This window comes from Amborella trichopoda, chromosome 3, assembly GCF_054954075.1.
Source record: "Amborella trichopoda isolate Santa Cruz 75 chromosome 3, AtrichopodaSantaCruz75HAP2 v2.0, whole genome shotgun sequence".
NCBI lineage: Eukaryota > Viridiplantae > Streptophyta > Magnoliopsida > Amborellales > Amborellaceae > Amborella > Amborella trichopoda.
This window is the reverse complement of record NC_142338.1, coordinates 15,288,622-15,304,230: the sequence shown is the minus strand read 5'-3', so window position 1 is coordinate 15,304,230 and position 15,609 is coordinate 15,288,622. Positions and strand designations below refer to the sequence as shown.

The following is a 15,609-nucleotide window of genomic DNA, read 5'->3' as shown; positions in this document are numbered from 1 at the left end:
CTCTCCCACGCACTTCATCCCTTTAATAAATCCCAAGAAAATAAGAAATCCCATGAAAATAGGAAACCCATCAATAAGGACTCTCTACCTAAAAGCGACATACTTCTTTCCTCTTTTTTCCTAAATTTATGGACCACATGTAAATCCCTCCCAAGCCCACTGTAATGAGAATATATGTATTTTCCCTAGTTAAGAAAAAATGAGGCCAATTAACTAGCTAAATCTAAAAAATTCTCATGCTAATTCTCAAAATTGAGGAATTGGCCACTTTACCCCCCATAACAATAAATCAGAACCCACTTTAATCCCCCTATGATTCATTCCTGAATTGACTGATACTAATAAATGAAAATGCATCCATACCCTGGAAATTAAATAAATAAAAAACTGTTAGAATTATGAATCAGCAGCTCATGCATCAACATTGTCCAATGTGCATTGCTTAAACATAACGGGTATGCTTCCCAAAACTAGTTTTCTGAGGGTCTTGATAGTTTCTTTAAGATAGGCCCCTGGTCTTTGGCCAAAGCTTTAATGAAAAAGATGACTAGCTGATGTCAAGAAAGAATGTGAGCAAAATAGATGTGCTGGCTATGAATTATTGCTCACAAAAGTGATAAAACTTAATCCTTAAACAATAAAAATTGATAGACTTTGATATGCTTTATTCTTATGTGAATACTCTGAAGCACTCTGTAAGGCTCTGACAGTTACAATAAATTGAACTAGTTGCTGATGCTGTGGTGTGTGGGTGTGTCATGAGTATATATTTTTTAGATAGTATTTCATATAGAGGATAATCTGAGGGTAAGCAGTAGAAGTTTCTAATGGTGTAGGGAAGTAAGTTGGGATGTTACATCAAAATCCTATGCTGAGGATAGTTTGGTTCTTGAAATTTCTTCCTAAAGAAAAATGTCTAATTTCTCATTTTTGAGATCTTTCAAATAAATTATCATCTCATGACACCTCATCCATAATGGTTGCATCCACATGCCGTAAGATCAGCTGAGGATAATTTGGTTCTTGAAATTATTTCGAAAAGAAAAGTCTCTAATTTCCCAATTTTGAGATCTTTCAAATAAATGATCATCTCACGACACCTCATCCATAATGGTTGCATCCACATGCCGTAAGATCTGGTCCCTAATGGGACAGATAAGAGGGCAGAGTCCCATCAAATTAGTGGGTATCATAGTTTGTGTAATCTTCCACCAATGGCGTCGCCCCAGCTCCTGAAACGCTGTTCCAGATTGGGAGCATCAGTACATTGCTACACGTTTCCATTCTCTTGGGAGCATTTTCTTCATCTTTTTGGTAACTACTTCCTGTAAGGGTATAAAGGAAGAGCCCCTTCCCTCCTTCGGCAGGTTCCATTGTGGACCTATAGAAATGGAAGGTATCACAAGGTATATTAAGGTTTCAAAGGAGCAGAACGTTGTCATTCGAACTCTGACTATTTTTTTGCATGTATATTTTTCTAAAAGATATTTATTTAGTTATTATATGTTGTATTAGTGTTCTCATGGCATTCCCCATGTATGGAGCTTCTAGTGAGGAATGGTCCTCGCTTTTGACCCCGCTCCCAAAAAAAACCTTACCCCAAAAAGGTAGTAGATGTGGGGGAAGGGTCATAGAATGAAAAATCTTCCTTGTCTCTAACTTAGAGCAGTGCAGGAGTAAGAAAGAGTGACTTAGTGACAACTGAACATTCAGATGGCTGGGAATTTTGGGCGACGTTCGAATATTTGAGTTTGCGTATGCTGTTTGTTTGATACAAATAAGGCTTCTGTTATGTGCTTTTTCTTTACATAAATTTAATTAAAGTTTCACCTTTTATGGGGATTTTCTTCCTTCATTGGTTTACAGAAACCAACTATTTGTATGGACCAGAATTATGTATTTTCGCAAATTTGGGTTTTTGTTTAGTGTTTACTGCCTCCTAGAATGAGGTTTCTTAAACATTGCTATTCCTCGGGTTATTGTTTTTTTTATTTGTTAATGTGATTGCTGTGTTTATTATTGGCTTCTTGTTTTAGTGTATGCTCCCAATAAAATCATTGCATATTTTGTGCTGTGACAGAGGAGGAAGCATGGGCAAAAAAATTGTCAAGAAGGACCCTAATGCTACCAACTCATGGCACAAAGTAAATTTTTAATTGACTTTATTGTAACCTCACAATAAAATCATTGCATGTGCCCTTTGCAAATTGGGACTTGTTTTATGTCATCTTTAGATACCAGATTTTTTCATTCCTGTTTTTGAGCCAAATTTGAACTATTCACTATTTTTTACCTCACCTAATTTTTTTGCTATCTGTACTTTTGCATCTGATTTTTTGGATAAAACCGGTTTAGTATCGATTTTTTATTTTTGCAAGTATATGGTTATTCCTTTATTTGCTAACATGGTTTTGCAAGGTCTGAGAATGTATAACCTGGATGGGGCCATTTGTGAAGGGCCGAGCACAGGTCTAGAGGTTTCTCACACAGCAAAGGTGGTAACGATGGAGGAGTTGGTGCTGTGCTGTATGCTTTGATAGGTAGTCTATGGTTGCCAGAGCCAGAAAATGTAGGAAGCTTGTGGCCTACAAGATTATTAGTATATATAGGAAAAATTGTTTCCTTTCTTGTTAGCAGTCGTAGTTTATGCATTCTTTCTTGTTTATGTGCATTCTATATTCCCTTGTTTATGAATAGTTGGTGCAAAACCGAGTACTAGTATATGGCATGGGCTTTATGAATTGACCAGTATCTATCGAGTTTAGTAATTGTTTTTCTCAGACTGCTGAGGATTCTTTGGTTTGCAGTTTTCTACAGTTGACACGACATACGGTCTAAGTCCCTTATGGAGGCAATGTAGCATAGGTGAATCTTTCACCTTGAGCCTAAGACTCGATTGTGTGATTCATGCTACTCACACAAATGAGCAGACATAACTTTGGGCTTGTGAGGCTTTAAAGAGCTTCTTGCCTACTGGGGAAACACGCTGTCCCAGCGGCGAATGCAATGTGCTTTCTTTTTTTCTTCCTAATGTATTCATTTGTATTGAATGCATTTGAGATCTTTGATGAGAAATACCTTATTTAATGTGTAATATTGTCACTTAACATTTTATTTCTTTCAATTCCATGCTAACCTATTTTTGTCGATCCACTTTTTAAGTTCTTTTTGAAATTTTTGATTCATAATCAATTGTTTGAATTGCGTGAGCAGTTGGATGATGTAGGTCCTCATGGCACAAAAATCGTTGTTTACAACCTATGGCTGAATGATGTGGGGGAATTGGAGCTTGATTTTGATTCTGATAAGGAGGTTTGTGTGCTTTTGAAATATTGCGGCACTCATCTCATTTTCACATGGGCGTTAGTGCATCTACGTGCATTTATTTTTGACAGTGGCCGACATTTATATGGTGATGGAACGTAATACAAAATTTATTTACTGGAATTTCTTTTAATTTGTTGGTTTCTGATCGGTCGTATCTGTCCGTCAGTTCTTGGGAGGGGGCTTTAATTTGAGCTGCGGATCCTACTCTGGAAATAGAAATACCCGCACATTTCTTGAACTTTTTTTTTTGGTGGGTAATGAGTTTGTTTTATTTTAATTTTCCAGGATATTCGGATACATGGAGCTTCCAAAGTTGCAGAGTCTGGTACCTTACCTGACAAGCAAACTGAACATGTTGCGAACCGCTTCCGTTATTCTCTTCGGGTAATCCTTTCTCTCTTACGCTCTTTCCCTATGTGTCTGTGGGTGGGTGGGTTTTGGGGGGGGGGGGGGGGGGGGGTGAGAATTAGCTGTCCCCTAAGACTCCCAAATCCACTTGGTCCTTGCCCGAAACACACAGGAACTTTTGTGACCCTGAAAGTCACAAGTTATTTTAGTCCTCTTTTAGAGCAATTAGAAATGAAAATTTGTTTGAAGCTCAAATTACACTCCAATCAAGTCACCCTTCAAAACTGAGTTTGGACTGTCGATTTGATGAATGATTAGATCTAGTACTGTAAGAGCTGGAAATCATTTATTTTTAGAATTGTTCACGAAGTGAATCGGAGGTGCTTTGTCAATTTTCAGATCAAAATAGTTCCCTTAACTAGGTGTTGGGACCCCTGAACAAAGTGTATAATGTGGTTAATAGGACCACATGTACGATATGTTTGTGTGCTTGTGTAATAATTTTCATGCGTGCATTTCAAATTATTAAATGGTATCCAGGCGGTTTACTAATTAGTTCCATTTATGTTCCATTGAACTGTTTGTCTAGGTTTATTCATCTATACTCTATCAGCATCTGCCGAACAGCTTCACAATTTTATTGCGAGGTCGAGCTGTAGAACAACATAGAATTGTTGATGATCTCAAATTTCCACAATATATATTGTACAAACCACAAAGTGGCGGCAACAGGGAGGTCTGTATGATTTTTTTGAGTAATTATTCTGATACATGACCGGTGTTCTGCTCTTTTATGTACAAACTTATTTGCGTCTAGGTTTTCTTGTGACTTTTTCAGTGGTGAGTTGGTGACCTAAGCACCCACTGTCATAAAAAAATGTTTTTACTTGGATTTTTTCTTGGTATTCTATAATTTGTCATAATGTCATGGGGGATGGGGTATTGATGTGATCCTTTAGCTTTTCCAACTTGCTCAGTCTGTATCAAATACTCATTTCCTTTCCCGTGATGCTTTTTATATTCCACTATTTACTTCGTTGACTTATTCACTCCTTTAATTTTTGATGTTTTACCCTATAAAATTTCATTGTTGGTTTGGAGAGGAACTGTTAAAGTTTTTGTGGTATTTCTCTTGGCAAGTGCACTTGATGATCAGTTGTAATGATAATAATGTAGAGGTTATGTATGGATTAGCAATGAGATAGCATTGCTGCATTGCCAATCTAGGCTCTTCCCTCTTAAAATGATTAGCCTCCTCTTTTTTTTTTTTTTCCGGCCTTCAAAGCTAGCATATTTTTTTAAGATGTAACAAGGTCGCAAATGGGGGTCAAAATCATAACTAATTGATTTCTTTTGCACAGGTTTCTGTCATTACCACAATAGGTTTCATGAGGGATGCTCCAAAAGTCAACATTCATGGTTTCAATGTTTACCACAAGAACCGTCTTATATTGGTAGACCATGTTTTGCTCTTTCCCCTCTTGAGCTGCTGATGTCATTGATGTTTTATGCTTTACTACCTTGCACGTGAGGGCATATAGATATCAAGTCCAAGTGACAACATAAAATTTCTTTTCATTTCAATACAACATAACTCAATTACATCAAATTTTACATCATCATATACAATTCCAGCCACTAAACGGGGTCTGAAATATACTTTTAAAACAAAATATGACTGTAATCAGTCCCTTGCCTTAGTCCATGACTTGATTAAGCACTTGATCATACACATGATCTCCAAAATACAACAATATACAAATACATTATCAAATTATAAATAACCTTAGAATTACATCATGCATTTTAAATTCAAACTCCTTTCTCCACCAAATACACATATTGCATGTGTACCAGTGTTTTAAAATGCGGGATGCGGCCAAAAGCGGTGGGGAAGCCGATGTGGCGATGCGGGTGCATCGCGACGATGCGGGTGCATCGCGACGATGCGGTCAATAAATGTAATTTTTTTTTTAAAATCTAAAAACTTAGGTTAATGTATTGAAAAAAATATGGAGGTGATATATGTGATAGTAGGTATTTTAGTTTAATGATTAACTTCAAAATTATTAGTTGTTGGAGATTCTGTATCCAGTTATCCACTATCTAGAAACTAGAAACTTGAAACTAGTTTCATAAAACATTCAACAATTAACAACCATAAGCACGGATTTGCACCATAAGCACAACCATAAGCACAAAAACACAACCATCAACAACGATAAGCACAAAATAGTGATATTACAAACCAAAAGTCAAGCTCAAAAAGAGTTAATAACTTAATACAGTCATCCATTTTGAGAGTCAATTTTGAAGTTTGAAGTCAATTTTTCAAATATCAATCAGAGAAGTCATCTTGAGAGTCGTTGTGTGCATCATCAATATCATCCTCGATGGCCTCCATGTATTCTTCTTCCTCGGTCTCCTCTGAATCAGCTTCCTCCTTCTCGACATCTAAAGCTAATGTGCGAGTGCGACTAGACCCAGCAGCTCCTCTACTCTTTTGTGCTCTAGTGTTAGGTTGATCTTCTTCATTAGCCCCTGTTGCTAGCTCAGCATCAAGCGATGTAAGATCCTTACAGTCAAACACATTCTCTTGTTTTGGATCCATGGTCCACTAACTTGTGGAATCACCATCAGCTTCATACAATTGAATAGGGTTGAGCTTCATGCGATTTTCATACCTCTCCTTAAGCCGCTCATTATACCGCACATAAACCAAATCATTCAACTTTTTCTGCTCCAACCTATTTTTTTTTTTGAATGGAGTTGTGGTAGAAAATTGAAATTAGATAAATTAGATTTTAGAAATTAAGATTAGAAAAATGAAATTCAAAAAATAAGGATTAAGGAATAAGGAGTTAAGGACTTACATGCTCAGATGCACTCCAATTGCGTTCACAACCAAATGAGCTACATGTGAGATTCAACACTCGAATAACGAGACGTTGTAGATTTGGTTTCTCGCTTCCATATAATGCCCACCATGCAGCTCTATAATATTTTATAATTTAGATTATAGATAAAAATTAAGGTTAAACATATAAACAATGGAACTATACATAAAGTCAGAGACAAGTAAGGTTACTTTTAGCCTTTACCTGAATCTGCAGTGTTCTTATTTCGAGTAGCAATATCTCTCTCAAAGTTTCTCAAGGCTAACTTGAACTTAATCAATTCATGGCTCTGGATCTCATCTTGGATATCTCTGTCAGGCACCAACCTCTCAAGCACATCTAAGAACCCACCATTTATTACATGATCTAACTCAATAGATGGGTGCTTGTAGTGAAGAGATAGATTTAGAAAGTAACCGGCTAAATGGAGGTGCCCGTGAAGCTGGGTATCCCATCTTTTATCAATAATTTCAAGTATAGCCTTGCGCATAGTTTCATCATCCTTTAAAACATCCTTTATTTCAACTCTTGCCCTAGTCATTGCCTCATGTATGTAGCCCATGGCGGGCTTCGCATCACCATCAATCAGTCGAAGCACTCTCACTAAATGTCGAGCCACCTCCAATGCAATAATTATTTGACTCGAAAAAGATGTATTCAGAATAATTTTTTTAGCCTTTTTCCCATCCTTATACTTTGACCATTTGCTTTGATTCCATTGCTTTGAAGCAAACATGGTCCTCAAGGCACTTTTTTGCTTGGTTAGGCTTCGAAGAGTGAAAAATGACATGGCAAATCTAGTGATACTCGGTCTCACTAATTCTCTCTTCTTTGTAAAAGACCTCATCATGCTTAGGACTATGGTGTGATTGTAAATAAATTCAACAATAAACATAACTCTTGAAATCACCCTACTAAATAAGGATGTTGTACCCATTTCCTTAAGCATAAGATTAATACAGTGAGCTGCACAAGGAGTCCAAACCATTTGTGTCCTTTTCAATGTCAATAAATACCCTGCTGCATCCTAATTGGTACCATTGTCAGTGACAATTTGTACCACATTTTTCTCTCCAACAAACTCGAGAATCTCATCCATAAAGCCACATAAGTATGTAGCATCATGTGACTTGTCTAATGCATCAACATACTTGACAAAAAAAGTACATGTTGGGCAGTTAACCAAAAAATTAATTAATGCCCTTGACCTCCCATCGGACCAACCATCACACATAATAGCGGTCCCATATGTCTCCCACCATTCTCTATGAGAAATCAAAATTTTATTCACATCAAATATAGCATCCTTCAACAAGGGCTCCCTAACCTCATGTAGTGAAGGAGGAACAAGTCCTGGGCCATATTGCCCAATTGCCTAGACCATATATGAAAACTATCCAGAGTTATAGTATTAAAACGAATGCTGGCCATATAAATCCACTTTGCAATCCACTTACATACCGACTTCCTCTGTTCTTTCTTGTATCTATTTTCAATTGTTTTTGTTTTTTTCTCTTTCCTGAACCTCAATTTCGGGGCTAGGGGTGAAAAAAGCATCCATTGGCCCCTTAGAGAGAGGTGTTCTTCTCTCAACACTACCACCAATATTTATAACCCTCTCTCTTGAGGTTGGAGTATGAGTACCCGTTTGCCTCATAGCAACTTCAGACATATCATCATCACCATCAACAACAACAACATCATCATCATCATCAAATAAATGCATATCAAGTAATTCTTTTTTTATTCATTTTTTTCTTCTCTTTTTCTTTTTTTAATCTTTTTATACATTCTCAAAAATTCCGGCTAAATGCTCTTTTGTCGAAAAATACCACTCATATAAGTATTTCTACAGAGCAAGCATATCATACAATTTCTATCATTCGAATTTTTTAGTTTAGCATATTTCCATGCCGGATCCTTATTACTAGAACCTTGGGAAGAAGACATTGCCCCAAAAATAAGTATAACAGTATTATTGTCAAGAAGGAATAAAAATTTGACTCTGTCAAGCAGTGCTCGATTTCTTTACAGCCTCTAAAACCTCTAATTTTTTATCACAAATTCACCGTAATATTCCCAAATCAATAATCAAAGGCATCAAATGAACATCCAAGTATCAAACAACCGCCAAATCAAAGATTTGAATGAGAAAAAAAATTTCACAAAAGTATTTATTTCCCTCGATTTGATGCAAAAAAAACCATAAAAGTGGCTGGAAATCTTCGTTTAAGGGGTTTAATACCCCCCCAAACTGTTTTCCTATGCTTTGGATGGTCAAAAAGACCATTTTGCCCTTCCCCGAGGGGCAAAATCTAAAGTATTTTTGGCGGAAGGAGATATGCCATGATGCGGGGAGATGCGGGATGCCGCTACGATGCGGCGCATATGCGGCCGCATAGGTAAAAAACGCATATGCACGAGATTGCGATGCGAAGGCGACCACATACTACATGATGCGGCGATGCGGCCGCATTTTAAAACCATGGTGTGTACATAGAATTTGATCATGGGAAGCCCATCGTAGAGCTCATTTTGTCCAGTTTATGGCCTTGGGTCTTGGCTATGTACCATGAGAGGACTTCCGATACCATAATCTCATAGGCCAATAGCAAACTCAAATAGGGAAACCTTTACGCATCATATCATCTACACTAATAGCAACATCAAATAGAGAAGCTTTTAAGCATCATATCATCTGACACATTTTAACATATGAGAATATAAAACTAGGAGGGACGTGCCCCTTAGAGAGAGATAAAGGAACTCTTCAATTGTGTACAAAATGAGATATTAAAGGGATATTTATAGTGTTGAGTGTGGAGATGCTTTGGATGTGCTTTAATCTTGGCCATTGAAGTTCAACATCTATGGCTACAAAGATAGGCTTGATCGTAGCCTAAGCTTGATCGTAGCTTACCATCCATCATCATGCCATCTTGATGTGTGGTATGGATTTAAATACGTTTATCCTTATTTTTTAATAACCATAATTCACTCCAATTTCCCTTGTATGAAAATACCCTTACTCTTTTCATACAATTGAACTTAAAACCAAGTTGGAGAGCATACACCCTTAAGGTAATATGTCTAAAATTACAGCAAAAATCAATTTTGAAACTTCCCTCCATTTATAATAGCATATGTGGCTAATCAAATTATTCCACGTAAGCTAGTTGGTTAAGTGCATAATTAACACATACCCTTAGGGTTTCCATTTTAATGTCGAACCCTATGCCCCTTCTAGAAGGGCTCACACATGTACACAAACTACTTGCTTTATGCATCTATCATGTGCCAAAATTAATTTTCTCAATTTCTAAAATAACATAAAACTCAATATTACAAAATTCCCCCCATCATAACAAATTACACTAAACAAAGAGGCCACCATGGCCAATGACGTCATCCTCATGTTGTCGCTATGTGGGGCTGATGTGAAGGCCTCCATGGCCCCACGTGGACACACATTGGCCATTTGGGTGTCCTGTGTGGTTTGGAGGGGTTTGTTAATCATCTTTTGCAAAAACCATTTTCAAAAAGCACCTTTTCTTATCTGAAAAAATCCAAAAAAATCTCCAAAAATTCCCAAAACTCATTTTAATAATTTTCCAGCGACATAAACCATTTTCACAATGTTTAAAAATATTTCCTAGGGAAATTATGATCTTATGGAGTTGAATTAGGAATCAGAGAGTCCAAAGCCACCTTCTCGGTATGACGCAACAAACTCATGACCCACATTGTATAATCAGGGGCTCATGATATAGCTTATCAAAGTCAAACGAATGAGTAACTTTGAATCCCCAAGTACTAGTGGAATTTAGGTGCACCCCCTAGAGGATATGCACGCACAAGGTGCGGGGGTTTTTCTCTTAGCACATATGCATACCTCTTATCAATGGATCCTTGGAAGAGTTGGATTTTAATGCTTTGTGACTGTTTATATACATGCTATGGGAAGGTTCTAAGAACCAAGGATTTAGACTAATGCACTCTGTTGGCTCTAACCTTCCCATATAGGGCTAATCATGAAGCTCATCATACGCTTAAAATTATATTGCCCTGGCCCAAACAATTAGTCATGAGGCCCAATCGAGCTCAGTAACAATAACCGACCCTAACTAGAGGCAACCCTAAAACCTCTTGGTTCCTCTCATATATAAAAATCCTTCTCATAATTGGCCCAGGATTTCCATGACCCTTGGTCCTAGTGCGTCAAGATCCTAGAGTTATTCGCTCTTGTCACTCCCAATGTGATAAAGAGCTTTAACATGTCCGTGTTACAAGCCAACTCCAATAGCAACGTACTTTTGATTTGCTGAAAAGATTCATAGCTTACGAAATTATTAGAGATTGATTTATTTTTTAACAACATTGACACAAAGGTAAATTGCACAAGTGTTGTTACTATATAACGTTTCGCAGTTTCATTGAGCAAGCATTCAAAAGCACTATTGCGTTTTCTGTAACAGCCTGTATGTGAAGCCATGTTAGGATATGTCTATAATGAGTGTACCAAAATACCCTTTAAAACAGAAAAAAGCCTATAGCATGCTAGCCCTGATGCAGGAAGGCAAAATGGGAAATTAAATTCAACCTTCTACTACCCTTCTCGCTGTCATGGGTTCGTCGAAATCACAAACCTTAAACAAATAATTTACAAAAACTGCTGCAATCAGCAAGATCTAGATTGTTTTAGCAAAACTTTGGCTAAAATCAGCAAACCCTAGAATCCCAAAAAACCTTAAAATTCCTAAAATTGAATCCTAAAACTAAAGTCAAAATATACATCGTTTAAAATTGAATAGAAATTAAAAATAAGTATAATTTTGCCCTCCATCAATCTCCCTTGGTTGGAGAAAACGCATCCATGGGTTTTGAAATGTACTAAGTGAAAGGTGTGGCTATGTGGAACTCAAGGTATTAAATTCAAAAAAATTTATTTTACTTTTATTGCAAATACTTGAATTCTACTTACATGTACCACAATATATTGCTGGAAAAATTAAAACAATGTCCTTAATACATCCTAATATCTTTATTATTACTGTCAAGAGAAAAAGAAATTATCCAGGAACTTTAAACTAACTTTTATTACAATTTTAACACAATATAAGTTCTTGAAACTTTACAGAAAATAGAAGATAAAACTGAAAATAACTAATAACTAATGGGAAGACTTACTGGAAGTTGTCTGGAGTTACTCAACCATGACTTAGTAAGCCCCACTTCTGATTCCCTTATCAATGACACACTTTTGCTCCCAAGGTATGGCTGAAAATTCTATGATAGGGAAGCTTTGTAGGCAATCATTCTTCTTTTAGGGTTTTGGAGAGCTCTAAAATAAATCAGGGTTTATACAAACCCTATGGCAACAAAGTAAGGTGGATCTTGGGATTTGTTTCTCTCTTCTTCTTTCAAAAATACAGGAAACCCTAGTCTAGGGTTTCTCCAAGAAATGAGGCCACCTCTATTTTTTTCTAAGATAAAACTATAGTGGAGAGAGAGAGGTGGCGTGTCTCTTTGGTTAAGAGAGAGACGTGAGAGACAGAAAAGAGACTCCCAATATTGTGTGTGAGAGAGAGAGACCCCCCCCAATATTAGTGAGTGAGGGAGAGAGAGATCTTTGGGGGAAAAAAGATCTTTGGGAACAGAGAAGACCAAGTGTATTTTCAAATAGGTTCAAATATCTTTAAATAGAAGGGAATCTAGAAGAAATCTATCTATTAGTTTTAATAGGATTTGTCTGATCTAATTTCCAGCTATACCTTTTTAGGATAAATAAGAAATCTGTGGGGTGAGCGATTGATCAGAGCCATCTATCCAAAAAATTAGCCATCATGATTTTGGGTGGAAAGATTAGGAACATTATCCTTACACTTTGACCCAATCTACTCCTATTTAAAATAAATCCAATCAAATTTAAACTTAATCTTTTTAAATTTGAAATTAGATTTAAATATTTTCTAGATAAATATTATCTAGATTTCCCACAATATTTCGGAAACCAAATCTAATTTAAATCAATATGATTTTTCGTAATATTTCAATCAAATATCAATTCTAATTTGAAGGATATAGGATTTCCCATTATATCTGAAACAAATATCAAAACAATGGGGCGTGCCCCCTTTTTCCTCACAAAGTGGCGTGCCCCCTTTTAAAGTAGATAAACATATTTTAATAAAACAAAAAAAAGGCATGCCCTTTTCTTCCTAAAAAACGTGGCATACCACTTTGTATTACAAACGAAATAGGGTGTGGTCCCTAGGGTGCACGTGGTCCCACATGTGGGGTTGGATCTTTGGTCCCACATGTGTTATTTAAAGTTATTAAAATTTTTAAAAATACTTTTTTATGAAAATTTAGGGCAGAAATAGTATTTTAAAAATCTTAAAAATATTTAAAAGTCAAAGAAACATTTATAATACCAAAATAAAATATTTTAGGAGTGTACTGGTATCGATGGGTCAAAATAAGCGATACTAAGGGCGCTCCACTCGCCCAAAAAATCATGATCCATAACTGTTCTCTTATCCAACTCAACAAAGTCCTATGGCCGACAGTCACTTTGTAGGGGCTCATGATTGGCTTGTCGCTGCAGTGCAAAGGGGGTTCTCTTAATGTACTTGCACACGTGTCCCCCTAAAGGGCTGCTTCTCATACGGCTGTCATGTGTACATCCCGTGTGGAAGTTTGTTGAGGATTTGACGCTTGCTCTCACATGTTTACAACCGCACACAGGAGACCATGAAGTTCTCGTGGCCTACAATCATGATCCTTGGGCATCTCTCCGACCTCAACAAGGGATGACCCACTTCAAACCCTCTTGGTTGTACCACATGCCCAGGGCCAAGGGTTTTGGACATGGTCAGGGCCATAAAATCGTCCAACCAACATACGCACTCCATTGAAGTGCACATTCTACAATATATGTAATTTTTACAAGCTTTCTAGGCCTTTAAAGGCCACAAAACCCAACACTAAGATAAATTCAGCTTCAAAACTGCATTCTTCAACCTTCTTCTTCTTTGTTGGCTCTAATACCATTAGTGGTACAATAATTTTAGAAGAAACGGTTCTTGATATGTATATTGAGGATTCAATGCAAATTTATCAAATTCAATTATTCTTGAGCTCCCATAGAAAATCATGGAAGATACTTCAAATTCAATTTTATGTACTTTAGAGGGTTTCTCGGCACCTATCTCATTACTCTTTGAAACCAGGGCCACAATTTGCTTATTATGAGTCGACCATACTTCCATTGCGCTACTCTGATTCCCATGCCCTAAATGTTCCACCTCTTTGATATCTTTAAGATCTCGATCTTCTTCTTCGTCAAAGATTGGTTCACTCATAAACTCTTGATCATCAGCATCTTAGTATGTATCAAAAATTGGTGGTAGATTCCAATCTAGAACCTGTTAATTTTCGATACGACCTACACCAAAATCAACCTCGTTGTCCTTCAAATCATGTAGATCAACTAAATCCCATGATTTTTTCTCCTCAACATGAGGCTCCCAACACGAAGCGCGTGCATAGAATGGGTAGTTGAAGGTAGCTTTATCATTCCAGTTCAACTTTGATTCACTCCATTCTCCATAAAAACCCTCACAATTTTGATCTATCCTTGTATATTCCGCTTCATTTAGCGCACATTGTTGCTGGCCTTGCTTGCACAACAATAACTCTATCACGATCTCCGTCAAGTTGTTGATTACCTTGCACAGTTGGATCAGATTGGCATCCCTACGGTTGAGACCTCTACGGCACGCCATCACAATCTCCAGCTATCCTCGAACCATTCTCTGATACTACTTGATGCAGAAATGAAAGGTGGGAAGTGAAATCCACCCTTTTCCTGAATCTTAAACAAATAAAATCAGCAATAATGGAGAAAAAACATGGCTGTAAGTCAACCAAGAGAAGAAAAACTTTCTTCTTTCATAAAATAAATTTTATTCCAATAACATATGCCTCCTAAAATATGACATCCAACTTTTTATAAACCAATAAAACACTAATTTAACTTGAGATCCAAATAAACATTTAAGACTCTAAAGTATATCAAAACAATACTAAAATTCCAAAAATTCCACTATTAACAGTAATGTGTGAACAATACGTGTGAACATTTTCATGAATAGTAAATAAATAAAATATAAGAAAACCCTAGAATCCAAAAAAACATTAAAAATCCTAAAAATAAATCTTAAAGCTAAAATCAAAATATGCATAGTTTAAAATTGAATAGAAATTAAAATAAGTACAAATTTTACCCTCCATCAGTCCCACTAATGTGTTTTTAGATCAAAAGAAGGGATCCAAACCCCTCTTCGGAAATAATGCAGCAGAAAACGGTATTTTATGTGATAATGATTTGGCTTGGGGGCTATCAAATGCCTGGCATTGGCTGCCAATCTAGCATCACACAAAAACATGTGACATCAGTCTTTCTCGAACACTATGACTTCTAATGCTCTGCCATTTCATTTCATAGCTTTTTCTTATTCCAAATTTTGTAGATGGCCTTATCATCATTAGATGAACAATTTTAAGGAATAAAAATGTCATTTTGAGTTCTTAACAGCGTAGATATCAATATCCACCATATGGACATTCTAGATTCATTGTTGGAGAGAGACTCATTTGACCTTTTCTAGGGTGCAAATTCAAAATGTGAGGTTGTACAAATGCCGCAAACTTAGGATGTCTGATTTTATAAGAAGCCACTATGCAATGCCTATGGGCGAAAATAAATAGTGCTTTTGCCCATAGGCCTTGTGCCGTCTGATTTTTTCGGACAGAATTTGAAGGCGAGGATTAAAGACCGCCACAGACCTAGCATGTCCGTGGCGGAACCCATCATGTCCGAGGTGGTAAAAAAACACACGGAACCGCCACGGACATGCTTAGGTATATGGCAGGGCAAAACACTGTTCAAAATGGCTTATAGGCATTTTTAAGACTTTTCCATATACATATATATACACACTCATGCACACACACACACACACACACACACCCA

General features: G+C 36.8%; 1 protein-coding gene across 22 annotated transcripts in view; it reads left to right on the top strand.

Moving 5' to 3' along the window:
* Positions 1-15,609, top strand: part of LOC18430839 (protein MICRORCHIDIA 6) — a 90,131-nt gene that overhangs the window by 51,820 nt on the left and 22,702 nt on the right. For all 22 annotated transcript variants that reach the window (XM_088862193.1, XM_020665165.2, XM_088862203.1 and 19 more), the window contains 4 exons: positions 3,214-3,312; positions 3,613-3,711; positions 4,265-4,411; positions 5,037-5,129. In XM_088862193.1, coding sequence (XP_088718319.1) covers positions 3,214-3,312; positions 3,613-3,711; positions 4,265-4,411; positions 5,037-5,129 — 438 coding nt within the window. The remainder of the gene's footprint in view (positions 1-3,213; positions 3,313-3,612; positions 3,712-4,264; positions 4,412-5,036; positions 5,130-15,609) is intronic.